Genomic DNA, 27,796 nt, shown 5'->3' on the forward strand with positions numbered 1-27,796 from the left:
GTAAATGGGGGAATGTGTGAGAAAATGAAAATAGAATGGGCACCCAAAAACACATCTCCAAAAGTATGTATGTTTCACTTATTTCAGATTCAGTTATCAGAGCCTGGCTTCATATCCTGTTCATAAGCAGTGATTAAGCCACAGTTTCCAGGTTTGTATATTATAGGAAACTGTAGCTTAAGAAGCCATGATAGAAGGTGCAAGACACTTTGGTTTGTCACCTTGAGAACATGATATCTTAGCCAAGTCAAAATCTTTGTATACTCCTCCTTTCATTAAATCTCACAGAACCTCTGGAGAGGAGGATGCCTTTTTTCACTATATCACCAGAGATGTAGGTTCCCCAGTATAGTTAACTGAATCCAGAGTAACTAACCTGACATTAATGAACAGATATTGGTGCTCTATGTCTACCTGAAAAATGTTATCCAATTAATTCCCCTGAATTTGTATGTATTTTATAAACATTTTGGAATTCTGTGTTTTGAGTTCACTAACAATAACGATTCAGAGGAAGCTTAACTGTGATTTGGTGTGGTGTCTGGATCTGAATGTGATAAACCAGGAACCAGTTTTAGGTTTTTGCAATTGGATTGTCACCTGATTGCAAACCATCAGATAAACCATGGTTTGCAAACTGATAACAATCATGACTTGAAAATGGTTTGAAGTGGATCTGCAAACTGATTTGTCAATTCAGTCATCACAACAAACCATAGTTACAGCCATCACTTTGCATCTGGAACCTGCTGCACCATAGAAACAAGAGTAGTGGGCAGATGGGGGGGGGGAGAGGCAAGAAACTCTAAATCATGTATTGTCTGTGTATTTGGAAGCTCAAACCACAATTTGGGTTCTAAACCATGGTTAGTGCAAATAATGGTTTGGTGAGATGCCTGAATTGAGCCACAGCTGGTCATATCACACTAGATCAGTTGTGGGCAACTTGTAGGCCAAAACATCTGAAGAGCCACAACTCCCATTATCCCTCACCATTAACTATGTTGGGAGTTTTAGGCCTAAACAAAATATATGGAGGGCCACAAGTTGCCCATCCCTAGTTGCCTAGACTGATGAGTCATAGGAATGTCTTTTATTAATATAAATTGAACCTGTGTCCCCCAGCATCACATTGCAAATCCAAATCTAGAAGCAGGCTGTCATAGCTGAGCTAGAATGTTTCTGCTGCTTCCTTTCCTTTTCTCAGAGGGAACCTGTGGCTGGTTCCCACATGTACACGCACCACTGGATTTCACATCACCAGATGCCTCTCAGCTGAATATGTGAATGGCCCTCTCTTTGGGGTAATATGAAAGTCCCATCTGCGGTGTTTGACCTGCTCTGTGCTGGCTTGCTCACACACATGCAATCACCACTTGATCCCCCAGTCATCAGGTGAAGAGTGCATACGTGCGAAGTGCCCTTTATTCCCTAGGAGTGGAAGAGGGTAGCTTAGTACCTGGGTTAAGCTTCGACTGGCTTCTTTTAGTTACAACTTTCCTACCTTGGGCCCATCTTTCTCCAGGTTGCCTAGAAGGGCAAGGAGAGGGAGAAACAGGAGAGAGAGAGAGAGAGAGAACATGCTCCCAGTGAAGGAATCAATAGGATTGCCCAGCTGTCAGTGCAAGTCCTCAAGAGATAAAATTCTGACTCAAAAGCTCTGTCTAGGAGGGGATCAGGTTCAGAGCACCTGCTTTAGTAATCCTGATCTTTGGCATATCTTTGTCAGCAGTGTTTAGGCTTGTTACCACCTGCCCGCACCACCTGCTGGGGATCTTTTCTTTTCAGCCTTCTAGGCTAGCACAGCTATTGAAGGAGAAAGCTGTTGGGAATGGCTTCCCAGTTCTTTGCTGGAGAGTTTTTAAAAGAACTTCCTTGCTGTTACTGGTCCTCCAGGAACCATCACATCCAGCAAAAAACTGTGGTCTGATTGGAAAAGTCTGTCCATCTGACTACTGGAGGCAGTGTTGCAGTGTTGAGTTAGTCAATGAATTGGGTAGATCAATGAACCATCCCTGACTAATCAGGTAACCCAACTCAAATTGAAAGAAACACCACATCTAAAGGGTTTTTTCATGGAGGAAGACGATGTTGAATTTGTACAGCCTCCATAGCAGTGTGTTCTTCAGTCTCAGTTATACTGTTAATTGTGGGACAGCTTTTAATTTACTTTAGTTGATGATTGTACTGATTTAAAGGGATGAAAGCTTTGCAGCTCTGATTTTTTTTTTTAATGGTAATGTATGTGGGGAGGGGAGCAAGTCTGAGGGAATCATCTTGATGTCTAAGGCTACTCAGTTGAGTCTGTGGCTGAGTTAGGATGTGAGTCGATATTATTCTGGTTTACATCCAGTTACCTCTATTGTCCAGGTCATATCACATCGTGTGTCACTGCCGAAGCTTGTCATGGGATACTGACAGTGGTATCTGCTTTGAGCTGGGATGGAGAGGGAGAACGAAGCGGAGTCAAAACTCTGAAATCTAGCAAGGCTACTGTCTCTTCCCCATCATCTCCCCACTTTCCCAAGACCCTCTCACCACCTCCCTGAACACTTCTAAACCACTTCCCGGCCAGACAGCTGTTTCCCCCCACCCCCAACTGCCTGATGAGCTAAGTCAGTATGGATGAAACTGCAGATTGAGGAGGATATGGAGAGGGCAAGCAGAAGAAAACCCAAGGCCTGTTTAAGTACAGGAAGGTGATGGGGGGATCGTGGAGGGGGGTAGAATTTTTTTAAAGGCGCTGCTGAATCTGAGGGGGACAGTTGAGTGGCAGGGCGACTTTCTGGGTCTGTTTCCTCCTCCTGCTCTCTGCAAAGCCCCATTTTCAAGCTCTGTTATTCTTACAGCTGTGAAGCATTTCTCTTTCTGCCTCTTGACATCTTTTTGCTCAGTTTCTGCTCTCTTTTCTCTCCCTCCGCCCAGGCCCCTGATAGCTCAGTGGTAGAACACATGCTTTGCATGCAGAAGGTGCCAGGTTCGATCTCCAGGTAGGGCTGGGGGAATGTCCTGCCTGAAACCCTAGAGAGATGCTGTCAGTTAGTGTGGACAATACTGGGCAAGATGGACCAGACTTGGTAGCTTCCTATGTTCCAGCCATCTTCAATTGCTGGGGGTGGGGGGTCCATTCCCCTGTCTTTATTTTTTTCATCTGGTGGAGTGTTATAAAGGTCGCTTGGGTGAGGAGGTAAACTGAGCTGTAGCTGCTGCTTTTTTTGAAAGGGGAATTAGTAGGTAGTACTGAGTTATCCTCTCAGAGGTCTTCCCACCCAACTCCTGCTGAAGTCTCTTGATTGGATAAAGTTAAGATGCCAGTGAGGATAAGGAGAACTGGTCAGAGGTGGGGGATGATTGCTGATGTAGTGTAGTGGCTAAGGAAACCAAGCGAGGCCCTGGTTCAAATCTCGCCTCGACCATGAACTCACTAGGTGACCTTAGGCAAACTGCTGTCTCTCTCTCTCAGGCTCAGTCCCTCAATCTGCATTATGGAAGATTATAGTACTGATTTACCCTGCAGGGTTGTTGTAAGGATTACAACTAAATAGTGCATGTGGAGTGTTTTGAACATCATGCAAATATTAAGATGTTGTTATTATTATATTTATTGTTACTGCATAAATGTCATCTTTCTGTACAGGAGGAGGAGCATTTATAGATAACAAAGAAAAGTGTAATCTTTTATTAACTAGACCGGACAACTTACAACACACAGGCATTGTGCTTGCAACAGAGTTCACAACAAAAAAGTCGAGTGCTTTTTGTTATTATCAGGAAGCAGCCTTTGTTGGTTATATCTGTTCTTCTACAGCAGCCTTCTCAAACCTGCTTCCCTCCTCCATCAGCCTCAGCCAGCAGGGCCAATGGTCAGGAATGCTGGGAGTTATAGTCCAAAACTTCTGGAGGGCACCAGGTTTTGGAAGACTGTCCTGTAACATACTACCTTATGTTTAGTTATATTTGTTGCAGAACTACCATGCGCATCTGCTCTTCAATCTACAGAGATGTCCATATAGCACAGTAAAGGAACACACGTAACTTGTGACCCACCTTGCTTGGCCTACCAGCTATATGTGCCAGTCTACCAGGAGGCCACTAAAACATCTTTGTGCATGTGACTTGCCCTGGACTGCAAAAATAAGGGCAGTCATCAAATAACTTGGTAATCCCCAACGCCAAGCTGATGGGGGCCACAAATTGTGCAGGCCTGCCGTAGGAGGACCAAAACGTGCCCATAAATAATCACTGCCATAAATCAATAGGGCAAAGAGAAGAGGGCAAAACGACCACCATTTTAAGATAGATCATCAATTTGTCTGGCAGCCAATAAAGTGCACTTCTTGCCTTTCATTTGTGAAGGCCAAAGTGTTAGTTAGCAAGGAAATTGCCTAAGGCAACACGCGCAGCCTTTGGATTAACATGATTGTTGAAATAATCTGTACTAAATGTAATATCAGTACATTTTAGTATTCAGATGGTGCCTTTGGTTTTCAGAGCTCTTCATATGCGTTATTTCAACAGTCCTTAAAAACGAAAGCTATAAAGTAGGCCAGTATTATCTTTGCACTGTTCTTGATTGGTAAATACACTAGTGCCTTTTTGCTCTTATTTTTTAAACTCTAAAAATCAATCAATCACTAGTCTTGTTCAGGCAAAGGCTCCACTTGTGAAATCGGAGGGTTCCCACCTCCTCCTACTTACTGCAGTCTCCTGCACTCCCCCAAAAGTCAACCCTGAGAGTCTGGGGAGTCTTCTGAACTGCATTTAATGCTGGGGGGGGGGCCTGCAGCTATGGAATGCGGGGGGGGGGGATCAAGTCCCTTCCATTTGCACAGGCATTCTATTGGATCCGACCTGATCTGCTAAATAAAATGTGTAACAAATGGGAGAACTCCCCAGCTTTGATCCATCAAGCTATTCCTTGAACCATGGAAGGCTGGGATCCAAGGAACTACACGGCAATTTGGGCTTAGGGCGTAAGCTTCTCAAACAGCAGCTTCTTAAACAACATGACAAACTGCTTTTGGAACGGAGAGGTTTTTTCAAAAGCTGGGTGTGAGATCGCATGAGGCCTGCTGTCCAAAGGGGAAACCCCTCTAAATTCTGAATGAGCATGCCCAAGGGCTAAGAAAGCTCTTGGGATCCCAGCCAGGAGATGGAAGATCTATTTCCCCTTCTTCCCCCACCCCACCCAGGAAGATAATTCATTTAAACAAATGCCAAATAGTTTTTTTTAAAAAATATTAAATAAAACCACACGCCACTGGACCAAAAATGGGGGAAAGGAAGACATTCTCTTTTCTACAGTGCAAACACACAGCCATTCTCTTGTTAATATCCCAAAATGGTGTTTCCACACTTCTGCGTCTTTTGACCCAAATATTTTCTGTTCCCAAAAGCAAAACCAACCTGGCGGCTCCTTTTCTTTGTTTCAGACAACCTTGGCACACATTATAGCAAACAGCAGCAAGAAGAATGGCACCCGCTTTGTGACATTGTCGGCAACGAGTGCCAAAACCAGTGATGTCCGAGATGTCATTGCCCAAGCCCAAAACGAAAAGAGGCTCTGCAAGAGGAAAACCATCCTCTTTATCGACGAGATACACCATTTCAACAAGTCTCAGCAGGTATGGATTGCTCCAGATGTAGACTGAAGCCTTCCCTTTGGAAGTGAACAGAGAGCTTCGGCTATTGGGAGGTATAGAAATAAATAAATAAATAAATAAATGTGAAAGGCTCCTGTGTTGTACGTTTTGGACATTGTTGCTTTGTAGCCAAATTGATACATTATTATCCATTATCTATCTCAGCTGTGTCCCACCCTTTCTCTGAGAAACTCTGGGTGATGTACATGGGAAGGATGGGTGTTTTCCCATTTTATCCTCTCAACCTTCTGAGGTAGATTAGGCTGAAAGAAAGTGACTCACCCCAAGCTAACCAGTAAGTAGGGATTTCTGCCCAGGTCTCCCCAGTAGACAGTTGGTCTACTGTACCACACTGGCATATTGTATGTTTACATGCATTTGCTTTTAAAAATAGATGCTAACAGTGTAATCCTATATATATATCTACTCAGTAGTATGTCCTATTGAATTCAGTGGGGAATACTCCAAGGAAAGCAGATAAAGAATTGTAGCCTCAGTTTCTTTTAAACTGTATCAAGAATGCACTCCTGATCTTTCTTTGCTTACTGAACTGAGATTTGATTTGCAGTAATAAGAACATTGTGGTCTAGCTTAAGCCGCAAGTTTGGGATTAGGAATTTGGCGGGCACTCCAATATTTTAAAATACCTTCCTACCCCACAAGCAAACAGCAGGAAGCATATTTCCTAGGCTTCGGGGGTGGAACAGGCAGTGCTTTTAGATACATTGTTCCTCGATTCTTTTATGCTTTCGCTCTTTAGAATTCCAATTCTGCAACTGAAAGGGAATGTGAGAATTATGGACATGAATAAGTGTTGAGTGTTATAAAATATGCATGGAATGAAGGATTGCTATGAAGGAAGGACCTACTTTTAAGTATTCCAAGTATTCATAATGTTGCATTCCAAGTGAAAATCATTTCTCAACCAGCATCTCAGAATGTTATGTGGTATTTCACAATCTCTCTGAGTAATCCTTTTGGGGAGCAGGAGAGCTGCCAAGGACTTGGTTGTCTGTTTAACATTACAGCAATTCTGCATAATAATTGAGGTTGCTCACTTGTGCTGGGCCAAACAGGGATGCACTAGTTACAGAAGCAAACAGTCCCTTCCAAGCACACGTTGCTTTTAACTGTATAGCTCAATATTGGTGATGGGGAGAGCTAAGGATATTCCTGAAACATTGGACCGTGGAAATGGAATGGATAAAGTTGTTATGCACCTAAATGGGATGAGTGGTCAGCAAAATGTGTAGCAAGCATCACTTGGACCTCTGAACAAATGGAAGCCATGAAAAATGCAATTGGGATTTTGGAATATTGTACTCACACGGGGTGCCTGAAGTTGTCATTGACTGGAACCAATTTCTTCTGTTTTCCTCCCATGTCCAGGACACGTTCCTGCCTCACGTCGAGTGTGGAACTGTGACTTTAATTGGGGCGACCACAGAAAACCCTTCTTTCCAAGTAAATTCTGCTCTCCTGAGTCGATGCCGCGTTATTGTACTTGAGAAGCTCTCGGCTGAGGCAATGAAAGCTATTCTGATGCGAGCTATCAAGTCCTTAGGGATCCAGATTCTAAGCCAAGATGAGGAATGCTCTGGCTCTGTGAATGGCAGCAACAGCAAGAACTCCGAGTAAGTATGCTCCGCAGGCTGCAACGTGTTAACACGCACTGCCCAAAGAATCCATTGACTGCCTGCCAGAACAAAAGTGAGAAAGGGGGGATGGGAAAACTTAAACTCCTTTAACAATAAAGGAAAGGGGTATTGGTATATGTTAGACTGAGCGGTAGAAAAAAAACAATACAAAGCCATCAATGTTTGCCCTTTAAAAAATCTGCGCTCCAGATTACAGGGAGGGTTTTATGCTAGCTATTGTAACTTCTGGATTGCCCATGGGATATTTATATTCAGCTGGGGATTTGCTTTGGTTTCTTGTCTCATTTGTATGCAGTTATTTGTGCTAGTTGCAAATTCATCATATTACAGCAAAGTGCCGGCCAAGACATTCCTCTGTTCCTTGTCTTAATTTTGTCAGTTGGCAATGCCATTGTGTGCTGGGTACCTTGTTTGACTGCAAGTGGCGAATGGATGTAGGAATTACATATTCCTGCATGACAGAGTTGTATGTTATTGCCCATTTTAAAATGCCATCAACCAAGTACTACAGGGACATAAAGCAGCTAAAAAGAGACTTCCAGTTAAAAATATTGAAGCCATCTTTTGTTTTTCCTACCCCTAAATTCATTCAAAAAGTTCTGAAGCTTAAACATAAGAAAAAAGGGCTACTTCAGGTTGGAAATACAGACTTTGGAGCATTTGGCCAAAATCTAAGAAATGATATGTCATGTTCCATTTCATATTCTAAACAGAATTCAGTATTGTGTATTTGCTTTACACAGTGAGGTGTGTGGGGGTGGGGGGACCCCACACACTGTATCAAATATCTAACCTCGTATTTTGGTATTGGCTCCAATCCAGGAAAACGTACTAGTGCTCAAGTCCCATGAATTCAGTGGGACTTCAGTTAGTTGTGACTAACTTAAAGTGCCATTGTTTTAGTAAGATTTACATATAATTCACTTTCTCTTATTGGGGCCATTTTCAAATTTGGCTGCTACTGGCAAATTTGAAGGAAATATTAATGTTGTCTCAAGAGTTCTCTTGTAAGAAAAGAACAAAACCTGTGGGAACGTTGCCTTTAAGGCCTCGCTTCCTTCTGTTTTAATGTGAACCTTTACTCCAGAACATGTCACAGAAAAGTGGTATGGAGTTCCTAACTAGATTGCCTACATTCAGAAAACAAAGGGAGGAGTTCTGTTTCCTTTAGGATGCTGTGTCTGTTTGTTCATTCTTCTTGCAGTAGGGAATAAAACTGTGGGTTAGATGGGTAGGGAAAAGCAACATGCTTGACAGGCTTAACGTAATGTCACAGCTGGGTTTATGACAACTCTTTGGCTGAGTTTTGGAGGCTTCTGTTTCTTGATGGAATGTAGGTAAAAGGAAATCCTCTCCTCTTTCCATCCAAGGTTTTGTGTTTCACTATACTCTTTTTGTATCCCTTTGTATACGTTGAGTAAGTTGAGTCTACTGGTGGTGGCCAGACTTCAGGCATATGGAATCTACTTTGTTTTTTACTAGAACATGAAGATCCACCAACCAGGCTAGGTATAAAAAACTTTCATTTTTTGCATCTCATTTCTTATAAAGAATGAGTTGATTGGTGTATGGCTCCTGCATAATATTGCTAGTTGGAGGAAGTCAACGTTCTTGATGCCCATTTATATTTTATCCTCTCAGCTCTGCAAACTGGGCAAACATTTATAAACAGAAGCACAGAAGGGTCAACTGGGTTGCTCAAAGTCATACAGCCAAGACGTACAAGACTTCTTAGATGCCCTTTATATACAAGAGCAGCGACATAAGAGCCACCTTACTATGGCTTCATCCCACAATTCTGTTGCAGCATTTAAAAGCCTGGCGCCACCTGGATGAAGCCAGTCATACGAGACCTTCCTATCCAGTTATTGATTTGGCGGGTCATTGATTGGATGGAAGGACCTTTGCAAGTGGTGCTAGGCCTTTATAAATTGCAGCAGCAGCACCATGGGATGAAGCCACAGAAAGCTGAAGTAGTCCTTTTGGGTTTTGCCAATTTTGCATTAGAGAGGGTATGTGCAGACAACCCTGTAATTTACCAGATCTTGTGTTCCAAAAGAGTTCTAATGAAATGGGTCAGTGGTGACAATGGTGCCAGAAGTGTTGTTGTTGTTGTTGTTGTTGTATGTGGCAAGGCTGACAGAAAGATGAGGCTGTTTGTGGCAAAAGTGAACAGTTTGCTATCGTATGCTCCCCTGAGATGGTTTTTTGCATATATGTTAATACATATTAGTACTCCCAAACTTGGATCCAGATTTATGATGGATCAAGTGCACTGGTGGAAGTGGACTTCCTCACCATCTCCTTTCCAAGACAGCCCCCCCCCCTCCCCCAGTCCTTTGAAAATGCTACACAGAGAGTCAGGAGACTGTGCTGAATGGGGTGAGCTGTAAGGGGGGTTAGGAGGATAAGCAAAAATCAAGCAGAGAGATCTTCCACAAGTGGAGATCTTCCTTTTGCAAAAGGCAGATCCTGGATCTAACACCTATTCTGCAAGCCACCTATGTGTAGCATTCATGATGAGGAGTTGACCTGGTTCACATGTAATGACAACCCAGGCCAAATTGAAGATGTGGTACACTGTATTGTATATTGCCCCCTATATAATTCACCTAGGGTTAAGTTTATCCTCCATTTTCAGACCTCTTTAGGAGGCCTACCTGATAATCTTAGGATTAGATGTCTGCTGGCGAATAAAGGTAAATTAGTCAGTTATAGAGTAGCTCTGTTTATGCTAGGTGCAACAAAGATAAGAGCGGCCTTTCTGAACCACATCAGTGATAAAAGCTAAGGGGAGTTTCTGTTCTTAATTTAAACATATGTTCAAAATCTTTTACTTGTATTGCCAAGGCTACATTTTCTTGTGTTTATATTGTAATGGCCATTGGCTGTAAACAATAAAAATGTGAACGAAAAGAATCATGGGTTGTTGTTGAATCATGGGTTGTCATTACATGCAAGCCCTGCACTATGGTTTAACAATGGGTTGGTAACCACAAACAATCCAGGAAGAAAACCCATGGTTTGTTGTTGGGTTGTGAACTCTGGGTTGTTCGTGGTTAACAACCCATAGTTAAACCATAGTGCAGGGTTTGCACAAAACAACAACCCAGCAATAACCCATACTCAACCCATACTCTGGGTTGTTATGTGCAAACCAGGTCACTGGCATGATTTGTATAGATTTGGCTATACAGCTCACTGGGCAACTATGAGCAAATCTCATTCTCATGGGGCAGCACTACCTATGAGAGTAGCAGACCTGTGTTTTCAAACATAGGACTTCCCTGAACACCTGTAGCAAGGGGAGGTGAAGCAGAACCCTTCCTGGGCTCCCTGCTTTTCCCTCCTGCGTCTCCTGCATCCCACGGCCAGGTTTGTTTCCAGTTTCTGAACCCCAAGCAGGAGAAAAGCAGTTGGCAGGAGTAACCAAATCTCTTGTTCCCCACAGATTCTGTTGTGCAAGCACTGTGTCCTGCCAGTTCCACTGTGCAAGCTGGACCCTCTGCTTGCACAACAGAGATTTAATGCTTCTTAGAGGAAGCCCCAATTAGGACAGGTCGACGGAGCTCCCTTATGAGACCTCCGCCAACTTGCCCCGTTCCACAGACAAATGTTTTTGCTCATTTTTGGTTGCCCCCAGAAGTGCTAATTCTCCGTCCCACAAGCTGTGGGCATTGTTTGCGGACAGAAATTGGTGGGGCACAGGAAAATTGGTGGGGACATAAGCACCCTATGGATTCTGTCCATTGTATTTGCAATTGGCATACATTCATTTTTACTAATGTACTTACGATATGGAAAAACATCTGCAGAAAAATGAAGCACTGGAGGATTTTCTGCCCGAGATCACTGTCGACAATACTAGGCCAATGGTCTGACTCAGTACAAGGCAGCTTATCATGTTCCTGTGACTGGAGATCATTACTTGTATCCATCAGCGGAGGATTCATGCATGAAGACAGGAATAAACAACAATTGCTTTCACAGTGGGCTGCTAACATATCTCTACCCTCTTCATTGAAAGATTTAATCATTTAGGCTAATACTATCAATGTCCCAGTTGAGGTTTTATCATTACTTGTGTGCTAGCTGTACTTTCCCTTTCCCTTTTAGCAGTCATACCATCCCAAGGTCAGCCAGTGCTAGGTCCTGGGGTGTCCTCCCTGCCTGTGTGTTTATATTTTTGTCTCTAACTATCATTGGTTACAAGTTACAAACATCAAGCCTTGGTGTCCAGTCTGTTCTGTGTTTAATTTTGGAGACTGGCAAAAATACGAAATGGTGCAAGTGTACGATGAGAATGTGGATATCTTCAGAGGCAGGAAGGTAGGTTAGTTTCCTGCCTGGCAGTTATTACCTCATGTAGGATAAAGGGACAGCAGTAGAATATGGAACTGAAAGAAGAAAAGGTGGAAGCTTTAACTATATTTTAATCCAGGCCACTCCACCGAAGTAATTTGGTACTTTGTGACTATTGTGAATTTTCTCAGAGAATTATGTCACAAAATTAAAATAATTTGTTTTTAAACTTTGAAACCCCTGCATCACACAGGTTTGCCTTGTGCTGTGTTTATTTTTCACTTGGCTTCTATGCCTGGGAATGGCCAATTTTAAAGGTACATATATTTAAATTACCATATGCAAATAATGAAGAGCTGTTCTCCCAGAAAGGTGAAAGCTCTAGGATCACAGCAGGCTTCCTTTTCAGTGAGCATGGAAAGTTCTTGGGGTGGAGGGGAACATGCATTGCTTTCAGCATTGGGGTCTGCAGAATAGTATTGTATTGAGGCAATTAGTGCATTCATTAGATTGTTTTGCCTGTATAACTGTTCTGTTGAATGGGCACTGTGACACTGGAATCCTTTGTCAATATATTAGATTATATAATGTGTTATTTTACATTACTTCTCTTTTTATGATGTGTATCAGTAGCTTTCAGGCTGTGTCCTGGGGAATATGTGGATTCCTTGGAAGCTTATCAAGGGCTCATCAGCAATGGCAGCCAAGGGCAGAGACCATCATTCAGTGGCTGCAATGTGAGTAGGAACTAAAGTGATTTAGAAATGGTTGTATGAGGGGAATCAGTTCTGGGTGACACCAGCAGAGAAAGGATACTAAGGAAAGGTTGCTAAGGGGTATCTGACTACTTTCAGTGTGGTAGCAGCTCACTGCTAAGTAAAGTTTGTTCCTGGTAATTCAGTCTCTGTAGTTCACTTTATAATACTGAAAAAATTACATGGGCTGAGTGCACTGGGTACTTCACCTGAAGAAAGTCCCAGCTTCAATCCTCAGCATCTCCAGTAACAGGGCTGGGAAAAACCACTGCCTAGCACCCAAAGAGAGCTGCTGCCTGTCAGAGTAAACATCAGTGGGCAAGAGGAACTCATAGCCTGACTCTGTATAAGGTAGCATCATATGTCATTTAAAAGATGGCTTGTCCACCACTGCTAATCTTCCTTTGTAATGCACAGTAGCCAAAGAGCACTGGATGTGTTCTAGAGTGAACTCTCATTTTGGACAAGGTGATGGCTGGTAAGGCCTCTTGGGCCTTTCCAGGAGCCTGCATGAACTAAGTTTGCACTCTAGACATGTCCAAGAAATTCTCTGCAACCTACCAGGGTCCCATGGCAGACCAGTGGGTTATCTGCTCTGTGTGTGTGTATCTAAGATTTACTCTCCTTCCCATATCCCATCATTGGCTGTAACAAGGACTCAGCCACACTGATGAGGACAAAGTTCTTGGACCATATGTTGTACTTTAGTTTTATTGTTGATTTATTTCATGTATATGTATTTAAGAAGTAATAATTGTAAGCTGTCTTGATAACCTCCTTATAGGGTGGGGATATAATCACTTAGAATAAATCAATTCTTTGGGAGAAAGAAGGCAGAGGAGGCCTTGATCTTTGGAGCAGGTGCAAACTGTTAGTGGTAACAGAAACATGTTAACTTCCCTTCTCATAAAGGCTTTACCAACTGATCTCAGAAGCTAAACAGGGTCAGCCCTGGTTAATACTTGGATGGGAGACCGCCTGGGAATCAGGCTTCCTGCACTTAGCAGGGGTTTGGACTCAATGGTCTTGTAGGCCCCTTCCAACCCTATGATTCTATGAAGATACCGGCCAACTTGACCCACCCTTTTCTGATTATATCTTGCTGTGGATGGTCTAATGCAAGATACATTCACTTGAACATCTCAGAAGAGATTGTCAATGAGGATTGATGCTCCAAGATCTTATTGCAGTTCTATTACACACAGTGACTCCAAACAACAGGGAGAGTTAAACCTGTGGAGTTCTGTACTTTCAAGTATCTGTTCAAGACATGGTTTTACTGTTATTTGCAGAAACATTTAATCCAACCTATTTAACTCTTTTGGCTTGTTTTAAAGCTGTTTTTAGGTTGGTCTTAATTTTATACAAGTACTGTGACATGATATGTACTTGTACAGCTCACTTTGCTTTTACAAATAACCTTTTAGTGAGCTTCAGCTCATTTACAAATGTAGATTTGTAATCTCCAAGAAGTAGCAACAACCTAATGGTCTACAGAAGCACTGTTGAGCAAATAAGAATATCTGCTCATGGGAATTGCTGTTGTGTTTATTACAGTGGGATTCAGTGGACATCCTCTCAAATTGTTTGTGAAGCTATCTTGGAGTAGTCTGGCTGATTTGGTAGGCTTCCTAGTCAACAGACCATGAGTTGTGATGTAATTTGCTCCTGCCATTAGCAAATGCCAAAAACAGCCTACCTCTGGGTTGACAGGAAAATAGCAATATCCATTACACAATTTTAGCATTGCATGAGAAATATTTAGAATCAGCAAATGGTGTGTGTGTGTTCATGTGCGTGTGCTTTACAGCTGTATCTGTCAACTAAAGTTGCCCTTACCCACCCTTTGTGCGGTAGTTTGCTTGAGTCCATCTGAAGCTGTTTTTCATGTGGCATGCTGTACAGCTGGTTGGCAGTGGCGAAAGGGATGGATGGCCCTGTCCTTACTTATTTGTAACTTGGCAGTTTCCTCTATAAGGCACTGAGGTAGGAATTCCAATGGTAATATAGGCCCGTTGGTCATTCTCCTATCTCTCATGGTAGCTATATTTCTTCAAAGTGAGTCTGTATCCCCTTAGATATGCTGCCCCTGCTCATCTTTCCCAGCCAGGTGCCTTCGAGATGTTTTGGACTGTAACTTCCGTCAGCCCTGGCCAGCTGATTGTAAGGGATGCTGGGAGTTGTAGTCCTAAGCATCTGGAGGGCCCCAGGTTGGGGAAGGTTGTCCTTATTTAAAGGACAACCTTCTTATTTAAATTATTAATTTGATTAATAATTTAAGACTTATTTAAATTATTAATTTGATTAAAGGGTAAGTTTTAATCACTTCAAAATGAATTGTTTGATGGCTGTAGTTGTTTGCAACCCATTTAAGGAAAATGATCATAAATCACTCAGTGAATGAAGTGCAGAACTGCTGGTGATTGTGGATTTATTTGCAGTGCCAACGTACTCCATAAGGAATTGTTCCTTATTCCAATCTCCCCACACTAATCTCCTGTTGGATAAATGCAGTGAGTCAATAGCTGGAAACAGCACAGATTGAAGTTCTCTACATGCCAAACTCCTAACCGTGGTAATTTCTGCCCTTGAAAACAAGTTGGCTGTATTTCTCTATTAGTAAAAAATGTGGTGTAGAGGTTAGAATATTGGACAAGGTTCAAATTCCCATTTTAGCTGCACGAAGCTCAATGGGTGACCTTTAGCCTAACCTACCTCACAGAGATGTTGTGAGGATAAAATGGGGAGTGGGGGGAAGGATGGGATTAAAATGGAGTAAATAAAAGAAAGAATGGTAGTAAAACATGGAAAGCCAAATCTTCAGATGCTTCTGACTTTGCATATACAAATTGGAGTGCTGTTTCATACCCCAAAAGAAAGGGCAGCATTTTTTAATAGCCGACTGCTTTCAACTTCAGTATTGCCATTACCGATACATTCTCTTGATATTAGGGGTGGAGGGGGGAGCCTTTACCTGTCTCATCTCTTTTCCCCTTAATCTGTCTCTTCTGCTTTCTCTTAATCTGTCTCTCTTGTCCATTGTCTAGTTGCAAGTACAGACAGATTTTGGGTGATGGTTAAAATGCTCACAGATATTTAACATGTAGTGACACTTAAGGCACAGCCCATTGATTACATGTGGGAAGGCAACCTGTTGCCCTCCAGATGTTTTGGATCACAACACCAAGCCATCATGGCCAGCTGTCAGGGATTATGGGAGTTGTCGTCCAAAACATCTGGAGGGTGCTAGGCTGCCCACCCCTATTCTCTGTAAAGCTCCTGTAACATTTAACTACAGTGATATTTCATCAGGATAAAGCTGAACTCCAGTTGGCTTTCAATGGTCAGTGCAAAAAAATGTTCCCCTGTGAACAATATAGAATGAACTCATATGTCACGTCCCTCTGAGAAGCAATATGGTATGATTTTATTTCAGATCATGTGTGTGCATCGAGAGAAAAGCAATCAACACTCTTGCCTATCTTTGTGATGGTGATGCAAGAACTGGACTGAATGGACTCCAGATGGCTGTCCAGGCCAGGTTAACTAAACTCCCCCATCAGAGTAACACATATGGCTGTTCTGCAACTGGAGTGGTCATCACGGAAGACCACGTGAAGGAAGGTCTCCAGCGATCCCACATTCTATACGACCAAGCCGGTGAGTAGCTGATGAGAGCAGCCTTGCCATATGGGCTGCTATCATGGCAATCAATGAATCCAGATACCCAGATCAGCTATAAATTTTGGATGATTGCATTTTGTATATTTACACCATCAAGGGAAACTTCACATTCCAGAGGCGTAGCTGTATTAGTCAGTTACATCAAAGAGTGTTGTTTAAGGTACTGTAGGAGTCTTTCTTATTTAAAATAACTTTTTTATTTTATTTTAAAGCATTTCTCTGAAGGGAGGCAGGAACCCCATGGTTCAGTTTGAGTCTAACACTAAACCATGTTGAAGCATTATGTGAATGAGGAGCAGCAAACCTCAGGCTCACATACTCAGTCCACCTCACTCCTACTCCATCATAGCCACAATGAAGAGATTAGGAGCATCTGCTTCATGGTAAAAGCGAATTAATGTTTATTGTTGTGTCTGAACTGGAACTCTTTTGAAGTTTAAACTATGGGTTGTTGAAATAAGTCAGGATCACAAACCACTGTTGGCTTGTTTCAATAAACCATAGTTTAACTTAACCACAGTTTGTCCTTTTGTGACATAACAATAGACTATGGGTTATTATGACAGAAACAAACCTAATGTTGTTTCATTGTGATTTTTTTATGTTCTTCCTTCCAGAATTTATATCCAGCATTACTCTCAAAGCAGTTTATAATACATAAAAATGAACACAGCGGTAAAACCACAATACAAATTAACAGCATTAATTTAAACAATAAAACAGGAGGCCAAATGCATGAAATACTAAAAATACAGAAGAAACTAACCTTATTCACCCTCCACTGACCCAGGTCTTCCTGAGCGAGAAGGTCTTGGCTAATAAGGTAACTGTTGCTTTCGAGAGACCATAGCCAAGCCCAGTTCTCCCTGAATTGCTCTTTGGAGCCCCACTGCACCTGTTTCAACAATAAGCATGAAGAATGTGAGGAGGCTGTGCTGCTCAGGGAGATGAAACTAATGAGAGGAGATTGGCAGCCAACATTCTGTGAACTCCAAGCTATTGTCTCGAAGGGAGCAACATTTAAAGGGATAGGGTAACAGATACTACTTCTCTCTAGGGACAGTGTGGCAGCTGAATAAAATGGCTTTGTCCATGACTAAGAATAGCTTGTGATATTTTGCGTATTGCCCCAAGAGCGCTGTCAGTGCTGTAGTATGAGGATAAGAATCTCTCTTTAAAAATTATGTAATAATGCCAAGATTGTGGCTGGACCACTAAAGGCTGCTGTGGGAAGGGTGGGCAGCAGTGTTGCATGTATTAATGCTTTTCTTGGTTGGGGGTGAGAGGAAATCCCTACACCTAGAAAACTAGCATGCCAGGGGTTATGCCTCGCCCACTCTCTGCTGTGTGCTATTTTTCTATGTGCAGAGCATTGGGGTGCATTCAAAGATTTTACCTTCCTTCACCCCAACGTACACATACAAACCCCTGCAGCTGATGGAAAAATCTTTGTTATTTTGATTTTGTTGAATTCTGTTGATTCTGTTGATTCTGTTGAAAGTGTCTTTGGGCCACTTGATACAACATGGAAGCCAACTTCAGTGGGAGTGATGAAAATAGTGACCTAGGATTCTAAAATAGCAGAGTTTACCCCTCTAGGTTTCAGTTATTACAAAAGTTCTATCCAGGGATTCTCAATTGTATCCATAGAGGTCCTTTAGCCCCACCTCTTACAGACCCGATCAACGCGGGAAGGTTTAAAGAGCCCTTGTAAGCCTGTTGGACTGAACACAGTTATTGTCCTCCCTGCAGTCAGGGCGTCATGATCCCAAGGAGAACTGTGACACATTCAGCCAAGCAGGCTTACAATCGCCCTTGATCTTCCTGGTCACTATGGGAAGGTCAGGGTTGGAGAAGGCAGGGCAAAATTCACCATGCCCAAATGGGGCTAATATGTCCCATCATTTCTGTGAATAGCTGGAATAAACCTGATGCAAGCCATGGAGATTAATTTTGAAATTGATATTATATATGGTATAAAATCTTAGACTTAACAGTGGCATTCTTTAAACTCTCACCGGCAGATTTGGAGGGCTCCTAGAGAAATCATTCAGTCTCTAGCATGACACGTAGAAGTCTGTTTCACCATGATTTGTTTACTGAAGCCTCATATTTGCCAAAATCTCTCATTCACATGCTGTCAATCGGGTGTGTTAGAGTTGTTTTCAGGAATTGGTGTTTTCCCACCCCTCACCCGAAATTGACAGGAATGTTTCCCCCTCAATATTGCCATTCAACCAATATTTAGTTGAAATTTTCGGTGACCCATTTTATTTTTGGCATTCCTTTTTAAGGAAATGAATTTTGTATTTTGCTTATGTCAGACTACTTGCGTATAAGTGCATACACGGATTCCTAATTTGATACCAGCTCTTGCTAAATTCGTGACTTGGCACCATTATGTGTCACAAACCCTGGCCATTTCTGTCTGTCTTTGCGGCGGAGATCGGAATTGGAGATTGCACTTTGAGGATTAGACCTGTCTCCTTGCATTTAACTGCTCACATGCTCGTATTTAATTCGCCTTTGAACAAATGCAATTCACATTTTCCCGATGCTAAGCTTTACTCTGTTGCCGGAAGTGGCAACATTTCTTATCCATTTAGTGACCGGTAAAATGCATTGGATTTTCTCCAGCGACACAGACGTCTGCAGTTCTTTTCTAAGCTTTGTACAAAATACAACTCAAGCAATTATAAAGAAAGGAAAAGTTGCAACAAAAGGACAGTGCTTCCCTCTTATCTCAAACCATTTTGAGTTATACCGAATGTTAGTTCTACTTAGAGTAGACCCATTGAAATGAATGGGACTTAAGTAAGACTAACATTGCATATAATCCATTGGTGTAAAGTTTTAATCGTTAATCATGGCAATTATTACTCAGATTTCTGCCTCTTCCTAAACAGCTAAGTATAACCTTGTAGAACTTGGCCAATGGTCTGTCTTGCTCTGTCTCTGGCAGTGACCAGGGCCAGCTACTAAGCAGATGTGGTATTAGATCTCTTTTCCAAGTGCCTGATACTTGTGTATAATCCTTGGCATGAAGCTATATTCTCTTCTCATATTAGCACGTGTTTGTATGTTCGTGTTTAGAATTTTAACATCTATGCTGAGGATTGCACATACAAAGCAGGATACTGCAGCTATGTGTACCAACACCCTTCCAAAAATCATCCTGGCACAAACTGGCTCTGTTGTTACTTTCTTTTGGCCAGGTAAAATGCGGCTGGTATAAATGGTAGTGGTATATACCACCAAAGTGCAAAGCTGTTCTTGATAAAGGACTGTCGGTGTTTCTGTATAAGCTGTATGTGATCTGGGTTTACTCAGACAGTAAGTCAGAGCCTTTGTGTACTCAACCCAACCCACATGGGAAATCTCAGAAAAGCTTTTTTTTTTTTCCTTTTTTTTTTTTTTTTTACAAAAGACCAGGGTCAAAGAACATTGTTGGAATGGTAGATAATATACTTTGCATAAAGGTGACCCACTGAGAAGACACTGCCAGTCAGTGTAGATAGCACTGGGCCAGATAGATCAATGGTTTGGCCCTATACTTGGTAACGTCATATGTTTACCTTTCCCAAACTGGTGCCTTCCGGATACTTTGGACTTCCAGCTCCCATCAGCTCAAGCCAGCATGGCCAATGGTCAGGAATTCTGGGAGTTGTAGTCTAAAACATGTGGAGGGCACCAGGCTGGGGGTAGCCTGGTCTCCATGTTCAACAGTCATAAGTTCCCAAGGGGCAGGGGAACTTCCCACATAAACCAGGGTTCTCTTTAGGGTTGGCAACTTTTGAACTATAGTGTGATTTGATTTACAAAAAGCACTTGAAGTGTTTCATGGCCTGGAGGTAAATATTTTCCAATGGCTAATTGCTACAGCTCAAGCTTCTGTTGAAGATACAAAGGCAGGCCGGATAGGATTCCCACCGCCCAGTCCAGCCTTCCCCAATCTGGTGCCCTCCAGATGTGTTAGACTGCAATTCCCAGAATTCCCAGCCAGCATGGCCTTGGTTATTCTGACTGGGACTTATGGGAGTTAGGGTCCAGCACATTTGGAGGGCAGCAGGTTGAAGAAGGCTGGCTCTGTTCTTTCAGTTATCACCATTTTGGACTGTTCCCAACCATGTCCCCCGGCTTCTCTTACAACTGTGAAGAAGCACCCTCCTAACTTTCTGCTTCCTTATTTCACCTAGTCTCCAAATTGGGGTGGGTTTTTTTTGCTGCTTTTCTCCTTTTTTGAGACTGCTTAGCTCTGACTTTGCCCCACAAACCTGCAGTATACATGCATGCAACAAACATCACAAGTTTCCTTTGTAGTAATTGTAACGTGCTTTTTTCTACCCCCATTTCTACTTCCTATTCCAACATGGAAAGTGAATTTTGATCAGCTCGACGCTAGGCACCCGACCTCTGACTCAGCTTCCATTTAGATCAAAATTGACTATACGAAGCCATTTGGGTCTTTAAGGAGCTTGGGAATATCCTCATCAGAATGCCAGATGACTTGTCCTGTTTCTCAAATAATTCTGTAAATAAAGTTCAACAGTTTAGTTTGAAGTCCAAGATTTTTTAAACAAAACAGTGTGCTCAGCCCGCACAGGAAATCTCAAAAATGTTTGTTTACTTACACAAATCCAGGGTAGAGCACGTGTTCTGCAGAAGGTTCCAGCTTCAACCTCTAGAACCTCTGATTAAAAAGATTCCCTGAACTTGAATATTCAAGCACAGCATAAATTACACACAGGAAAAATATAAGTGAAGAACCACGATCACCTTTAGTGCTGTGAAGGAAAACACTGATTCTTGTGGAAACTCTCTGGAAACTTCTTTATTTAAGTTACTAAAAATAACTCTTGTTCGCTGCAACTTTCTTAACTGAGTGCATAATTTGGAACAGTTAAGACAGCCTTCCTCAATGTGGTGCCCTCCGGAAGTCTTGAACCATAACTCCACGTTGAGGAAAGCTGAGTTAAGAGGTCAGCATTTGAAGGCAGTTATGAGAATGTTAACAACCAGAGCCTTTTTACCTCAGATCTCCTCACATGAGACCATCTTTGTGCTTTCATGTGTGTTTGTATATCTACATTGTGTGTGTGTGTGTGTGTGTGTGTGTGTGTATAAATGTGTGTGTTGTAGTGATTATCATGACTGCTATGGCTTTTGTCTACTCCCCCCTCCCTTCCCGATCTGCTACAAAGAAACCTAGTGGCTTAAAACACTGCACAAAAGAATGCCGGCTGGAAAAGATAGGCTGCACTTGCCTTTCCAAATATTTAAAGGCCCTCTTGGTTTTGAGAGACCAGGCGTCGCCATTCCCTGAAGTGTGACGAGACTCCCAGCTGCTGGGTTTATTGCTGCCGGCTCAAGTTGAAAGCCTGAATGCTGTGACAGAGCAGAGACATGCTGTTTATATTGGCCTGATAATGATGGCATACCAGTGAGCTCTTTGTGCAGAGCACTATTAAAAATAGCTGTCTGCTGCTGGCCTTTGTGTGTCTTCAAAGAGACCAGCCTTTTGAGATACGGGTAGGGCAACTCTCAGGAAACCCCAGTTAAGAAGGATGCAGGCCTACACCTTCGCTAATGAAAATACAGGGGTAGTAGTTAGCTGTGGTGGGGAAGGTGCCAGTGGGTTTTCTGTGGCAAAATGGCAGGAAGCGGTGATCTGCCAATGTGCTCTGAGCCTGCTGGCGGCACCCAGAAACCACTGTGGTCAGCTTCTTCAGATCAGCCTCCTCAACTTGCCCTAGGACCTCTTTAAGAAATGTAAAATTCAGTTGAGCTATTGTATATATGTCGGTTTGGCTAAACTGAAGAATAAATGTCATTCACAGAACAAACCTACAGCACTTGGATCCAAAGGAGACAAGAAAATTCCAACTCTTCGCACATAAATGGTGGGATAAACATGGAGAATGCGCAGCCCTTCATTCTATAATGAAATTACAAAAGTTTTTGCCTTTAAATTCCGAGGCTGAAGGACTCGGACCCAAATATTGTTATACGTTACTTACAGCAACCTTCCTGAACCTGGTCCCCTCCAGATGTTTTGGCTTGCAACTCCCATCAGTCCTAGCCAGTACAGCTAATGGTCAGGGATTGTGGGAGTTGTAATCCAACACATCTGGAGGGCACCAGGGTGGAGAAAGCTGATTTGTAGTGTATAATAATAATGTGTTTGATATGGTTTTCCACATCAGGGAGCAGTTCTGGGCTATAGGAGCAAAACTGCATAGTGATACCAGTGCACGCAGTCGCTTTGAATAAGATACGCAGCTAGTAGTGCCAGTGTCGTGTAGTGGCTAGAGTGTTGCACTGGGACTGGGGAGACCTGGGTTCTAGTCCCTACTCTGCCATGAAGCTCACTGGGAGACTTTGGGCCAGTCACAGGCTCTCAGCCTAACCCCTCTCACAGAGGATAAAATGGAGAGAGGGAGAATTGTGTATGTTGCCTTGGGATCCTTGGAGGAAAGGGGGGGATATAAATGTAACAAATAAATAGTTTGCAATATAAAAATGTGCATCTGGATAAATGCACACTTAAAATGAGCTCTTGCTAGCCTAAACGATAACAACCACTGATAAAGCCTACGAAGACTTATGAGAGCAAACAGACTGCCTCGCCAGATCAGATCAAGAGTCCATCTTGTCCAACAGCCTGCCTGCCTCTTTCCCAAGTAGGGTGTCTAAGTGATGCCCATTCCTATGTCCTTGCTCTGAGCATCCGGTACTTAGAAGTATACTGCTTAGAACAGAGGTTGCACGTAGCTGTCTGGGACAATAGCCATAGATAGACACATCCACCATGAATGTATGGAATCCTTTTTAAAGCCATCTAAGCCAGCAGCCATCACTACATCTTACAGCAATTAATGCTGTAATTAGGCACCGCAGAGATGTCTTTCCTTTTGTCTGCCCTGAACGTACTGCCAGCCCATTGCTTCGGATGACTCAGAGTGCTATGGCATTTTTGCTGTGTTTCTGAATAGGCGAAGAGCATTACAACTGCATCTCTGCACTCCACAAATCTATGCGAGGCTCCGATGAAAATGCTTCCCTTTACTGGCTTGCCCGAATGCTTGAAGGCGGTGAGGATCCACTGTATGTGGCAAGAAGGCTGGTGAGGTTCGCAAGTGAAGATATAGGTGAGTAACTCAGGAGGACAACGGTATGGTTTTCCCTTAGTTTTTAAGACTTCTTCATCACTAAGTACAGATCTAGGCTGTGCTCCCAGTAATATTCCCTACAAGACCATTTTACACACAGTCATTGCTTGTTTGTGGGTTGTAACAAAGTCACTTCTTATACTTGGTCAGTATTGCCTTGGATCCAGCTCTGTAGGAGGCTAATGCAGGCATGATTTGGAGCCATATTTGCTAAATCCACAGTAGCCATCTAGTTGTTTAATGGCAGCCACTATGAAAGGGACATCTGGTCCATAGACATTTGAGATGTGCTTGCCCCCTGTATCGATTGAACCCTCAGGTGTACTTGACAAAGACAGGGCTCCCAAAATTACATTGTATCTGTCTGGAGTAGATCTTTGGTTTTGCCAAAATGCTTTAGCTATTTTCAGACTAATTCTGGTGTTCTCAAAAGTTAAAACCTCTTGGATTACTGAAGTTCCACTGGTTGACTTGGACATCTCCAAGACGCCTCCCCTCAAAAAATGGGGACACCAATTCCTTGCATATTGCAGAGCTGTGTCCTCATTCCAGATTAGTTAGTTTATGAATTGATTCTATATGCCTTCCTACTAGCACTGTAATGTAACATGGACTGGCCCATTGGCTATGCTGACACAGTGCCTCGCCAGGCACCTGTACAACAGCATTTAGGCCACTACTCCTCTGAAAAGGGCCCCCTGTTCTAGCTGTGGTGCACCTTTGCCATTCAAGGGCTCTGAATGAGCTTCACAGTGCAACATAGAGTGGTGTGTAATAGAAACACTATGGTCAGTCAAGGACATCTAAGTAACATAATCAAGGACAGAGAAAGAGCTGAACTGGGCTAAAATAAAATATTGTTTTTAGTGTAGTATGTTCTCAGGAGGGAATGGCAGGGAACAGAGTCATCTCCTTCTCTCCCCCACTCTCCGCCGTGTCTTGCTTACTTGGTCTTGGAAGCTTCTTTACTTCTTGACTGGACAAGCCTCTGTTAACTGGGTTATTAGCAAGATTTGGGGGATCCCACCTCAACACAACACAAATGTGCTGACTGAAACCTTGCTCCATTTAGTATAATGTCGGATACCTAAACCCGGCCCTTTTATTTACTACTTCAGTGATGTGAGACAAAGCTGGCTCCATGTTTTGGAGGGCAAGATGCCCTCAGTCGACCCACTCAGTGCTGTCACAACTGCCCTTACTTCTGCTTTCTCCCTTTGGCCCCAAGCTGCACAGTTGCCCAGAGGATGAGGGCAAGGTGAGCGGAGGCTTTTACTCCTCCTCCTTGGGGTTGGATCTAGGATCTGCCTTCTGTGGATGGAAGGGCTGTGCCCATGGGAGCTGCCTCCACCCAATTTTCATGGAATCCCCCCTCTCCCACCATTCAGCAGGCTCCCCTCACCCTCTAGGTCCTTTTTCAAAGGACTGGAGGGGCTGCTATGGAGAGAAAGGGACAGAGTAGTCCACTTCCGCCAGCACAGTTGCATGCACCTAAATCTGGATCCAACCCCTTGCTTCTTTCACTGCTCACAGGAGACAGGTGTATAGGCAGCAGCAGAAAGGAGTAGGAGCTGTATGAGTTGGTAGTGGGCCTCCTCATGAGGTGCAGGCTTTGGCAAATGCCCAACAATGCTGACCCCCTGATGCCAGCTGTAATGTGAGACTTCACTTACAAAATAAAAAGGCACATATGGAGTATTACATTACTAATGAACTCTTTTTTTTAATTCTTTGGTTGTAGGATTGGCAGATCCCTTAGCATTAACTCAAGCAGTGGCTGCTTATCAAGGCTGCCACTTTATTGGAATGCCAGAGTGTGAGGTAAAGTAGTTACGAATTCACTTCTGTAGTTGTCAGCATTTCAACTTCTAAGGGTGGCTTCTTTTCCCCACCCTGCATGTGCTACCTGCACGGCTGCCATTTCCCCAGTCACCCACAACGTAGCGCAGGTTATCGTGTCGTCTGAACCCGGCGAGTTGTACAGCAGGGGTGGCTTCTAAACCACCCCACAACCCATGGCTCGTTATAGGAGTTGTGGAGTGGTTTAGAAGCCACTCCTGCCCTGCACCTCTCCGGGTCCATACAACACGATAACCTGCGCCATGTTGCGGGCAATTAGGGAAATGGCGGTCACACGATTGGCACTCGCAGGGTGGGAAAAAGAAGCCATGGTGGCTTCTTTTTCCCCCTGTGATTGTCTGAACCTGGTCTTTGAAACAATCAACTATAATAATTACTGGTGGCAGTCAGCAGTTGGTTTCTTTTCCCCCTGTGATCGTCCGAACTGGCTACTGTTGTGTTAAAAACTAAGACATGAAACAGATGCTCAGGCCAGTCACAGGGTACAGTTTTGCAGGAATATAGCATTTCAGGGGAATCATGTGTAAGGGCTTTCTCAAAGAAAACGAGTAAGTGTGGGGTCTAGTCTAATACGCATGTGTGTAATGTAGGTGTGTGGATGGATAGATATTAAGGTGTGATTCCCCAACACCAACACCTCTGCCACTGCGGTCTGACATGGCATGGGCCAGCTGTACCATGTGCCTGTTGTTTGCATGTTTTAACTCTCAGCCTATGTATAGTACTATTTTAAATTGATCTGAAGAGCTTACAAACTCAGTATCAGTTTCCGCAGCCCCGTTGTCAGCCCTATCCTGTAAAAGAGTGAAACTATAAACCAAGGGCATTTACTGTAAGCCATTATCACTTGGTAGCTACCTGACTCTATATCTTCTCTGGAATAATATGGAGCAGGCCAGGTGGGAAACAATTGATACCTAAGCAGCAAGAATTTAGGATGAGGCCCAAATACATTGGCTGGGTTTATTGGTGTGATATACGGCTCTGTTGATTTCTGTCGATTTTTCCTTTTGTTGTACAGGTCTTACTGGCACAGTGCGTAATCTATTTTGCCAGAGCACCAAAGTCTATAGAAGTGTACAGCGCTTATAGCAACGTCAAGGTATGCCTGAGAAACCACCAAGGAACACTTCCGCCTGTTCCTTTGCACTTGAGGAATGCGCCAACCAGGCTCATGAAAGACATAGGCTATGGTAAAGGGTATAAATATAACCCTATGTATAAGGAACCTGTAGAGCAGGATTACCTGCCTGAAGAGCTGAAAGGGATCAACTTTTTCCCCTAAAGGAGAATGTGATGACCCTTTGACTGTCTTTCTCTCTCACACCACGCACAGTTTTAATGCAAATTCTCTGATATTTTCTTACTATTTGAGTTCTGTTTTAAAGCCACCATGTTTTCTGGGCTGATAATATTGAATCAGTAGGCTCATGGTGGCATGCCTATTGATGACTTGTTGAGATTTGTTATGACAAAAGTCTGTTTGGCTGACATTAAGCCATTTTACCCTAAGGCGGAATGTATGTCAGAAGTTTTAGACAGTATATAGAGAGTTGTTGGCCTACCGTTACGTGGGATTAAGATTAGCTGAAATTATTGTACTGAAGCAAACACATCTGAGTCAGATAACAGACGTTCTTTCTAAAATAAAAGATGTGTGGCACAATCTAGCCAAAGTTAGACACTTTCAAGTCCCAAAGATTGTACTGGGATCATTAAGGGTGCAAGCCTGGCAGGATGGCCGTAAGCCTCCAAACTCAGAGGTTTACGGCCATCTAGTGCAGAGCGGGAGGAGCAGCAGAGGTGATCTTCGCCTCTGCACTCCACCCGCTCTGCATTTTAGCCAGGCGGGCATTTTTGCCCGTCTAGCTGAGGTGTTGGGGAGGGAAGAGAAGGAGGCTGGGGAGGCCTCTGGATAAGGTTTAAGACGGCCTCCCCAGTCTCCTCCTCTTTCTGGAAATGCCCCCTTTCCCTTGCCTCTGAGGTTGTGTTTGTGACCTCGGAGAGGTAGCTGGCACAGTTCTCTCTGTGCCATCTGGGAGGGGGAGGGGAGCTCAGACTTCTGGGTCCAAGGTTGGAGCACTGTCACCGACCTCGGATCCAGGAATCCAAAGCATCCTATGGCCCCCCAGACTCTGTCTAGGGGACCATAGGATTGCTCTCTAAGTGTATGTTTAAATCAATCCCATTAAAAGTACCTGATTTTGACCTGATCGTGCCCTTGGTTAGTAATTTTAAAGTGATTTACTCAAAACTGTGAAAAGGGATGAGGTAAGAAAAGAATTACTGCATTTGCACCTTAAAATGGAAAAAATATGTAACTGAAATTTAACATATTGTTAAATATGTGAAATTGTGTAAATAAAGTTGATTTAGAAATTATGTGTGTGTGTGTGTGTGTGTTTTGTTAAAAGACCTTTGGTTATGACAGTGTGTTAGCTATATGCATCCTGACAGAATGCATGGCATTCAGTTTCTAGCCAAAGCATTGTATGTGGTTGGTAAGCATTCATTTTCTATAGCTAATGATGGAATGGTTGCTCAAGAACTCCAGAAATTTGGTGGACTGCAGTCTCTTAATCCAGATGAACTCCAGAAATTTGATGGATTGCAGCTACGATGTTCTATGGCAGGGATAGGCAAGCTGTGTCCACCAGATGTTTTGGATGACAACTCCCAGAATACCTTACCATTGACCATGATGGCTGGGGTTGATGGGAGTTGTA

The 27,796-nt window shown here is 43.1% G+C and overlaps 1 protein-coding gene across 1 annotated transcript in view; it reads left to right on the forward strand.

The window, feature by feature from the left end:
• The window catches only part of WRNIP1 (WRN helicase interacting protein 1), a 36,741-nt gene extending 9,293 nt beyond the window's left edge, over positions 1-27,448 (forward strand). The window contains exons 2-7 of the mRNA XM_084850481.1: positions 5,433-5,624; positions 7,032-7,276; positions 15,794-16,017; positions 23,034-23,189; positions 24,952-25,031; positions 26,092-27,448. Of these exons, the coding sequence (XP_084706607.1) occupies positions 5,433-5,624; positions 7,032-7,276; positions 15,794-16,017; positions 23,034-23,189; positions 24,952-25,031; positions 26,092-26,355 (1,161 nt within the window). The 3' untranslated portion in view covers positions 26,356-27,448. The remainder of the gene's footprint in view (positions 1-5,432; positions 5,625-7,031; positions 7,277-15,793; positions 16,018-23,033; positions 23,190-24,951; positions 25,032-26,091) is intronic.
• Positions 27,449-27,796: the final 348 nt, after the last annotated feature.

Source organism: Heloderma suspectum, chromosome 4 (assembly GCF_057233095.1).
Source record: "Heloderma suspectum isolate Gila_16-S chromosome 4, 16-S_ref, whole genome shotgun sequence".
In the NCBI taxonomy this organism is placed as follows: Eukaryota; Metazoa; Chordata; class Lepidosauria; order Squamata; family Helodermatidae; genus Heloderma; species Heloderma suspectum.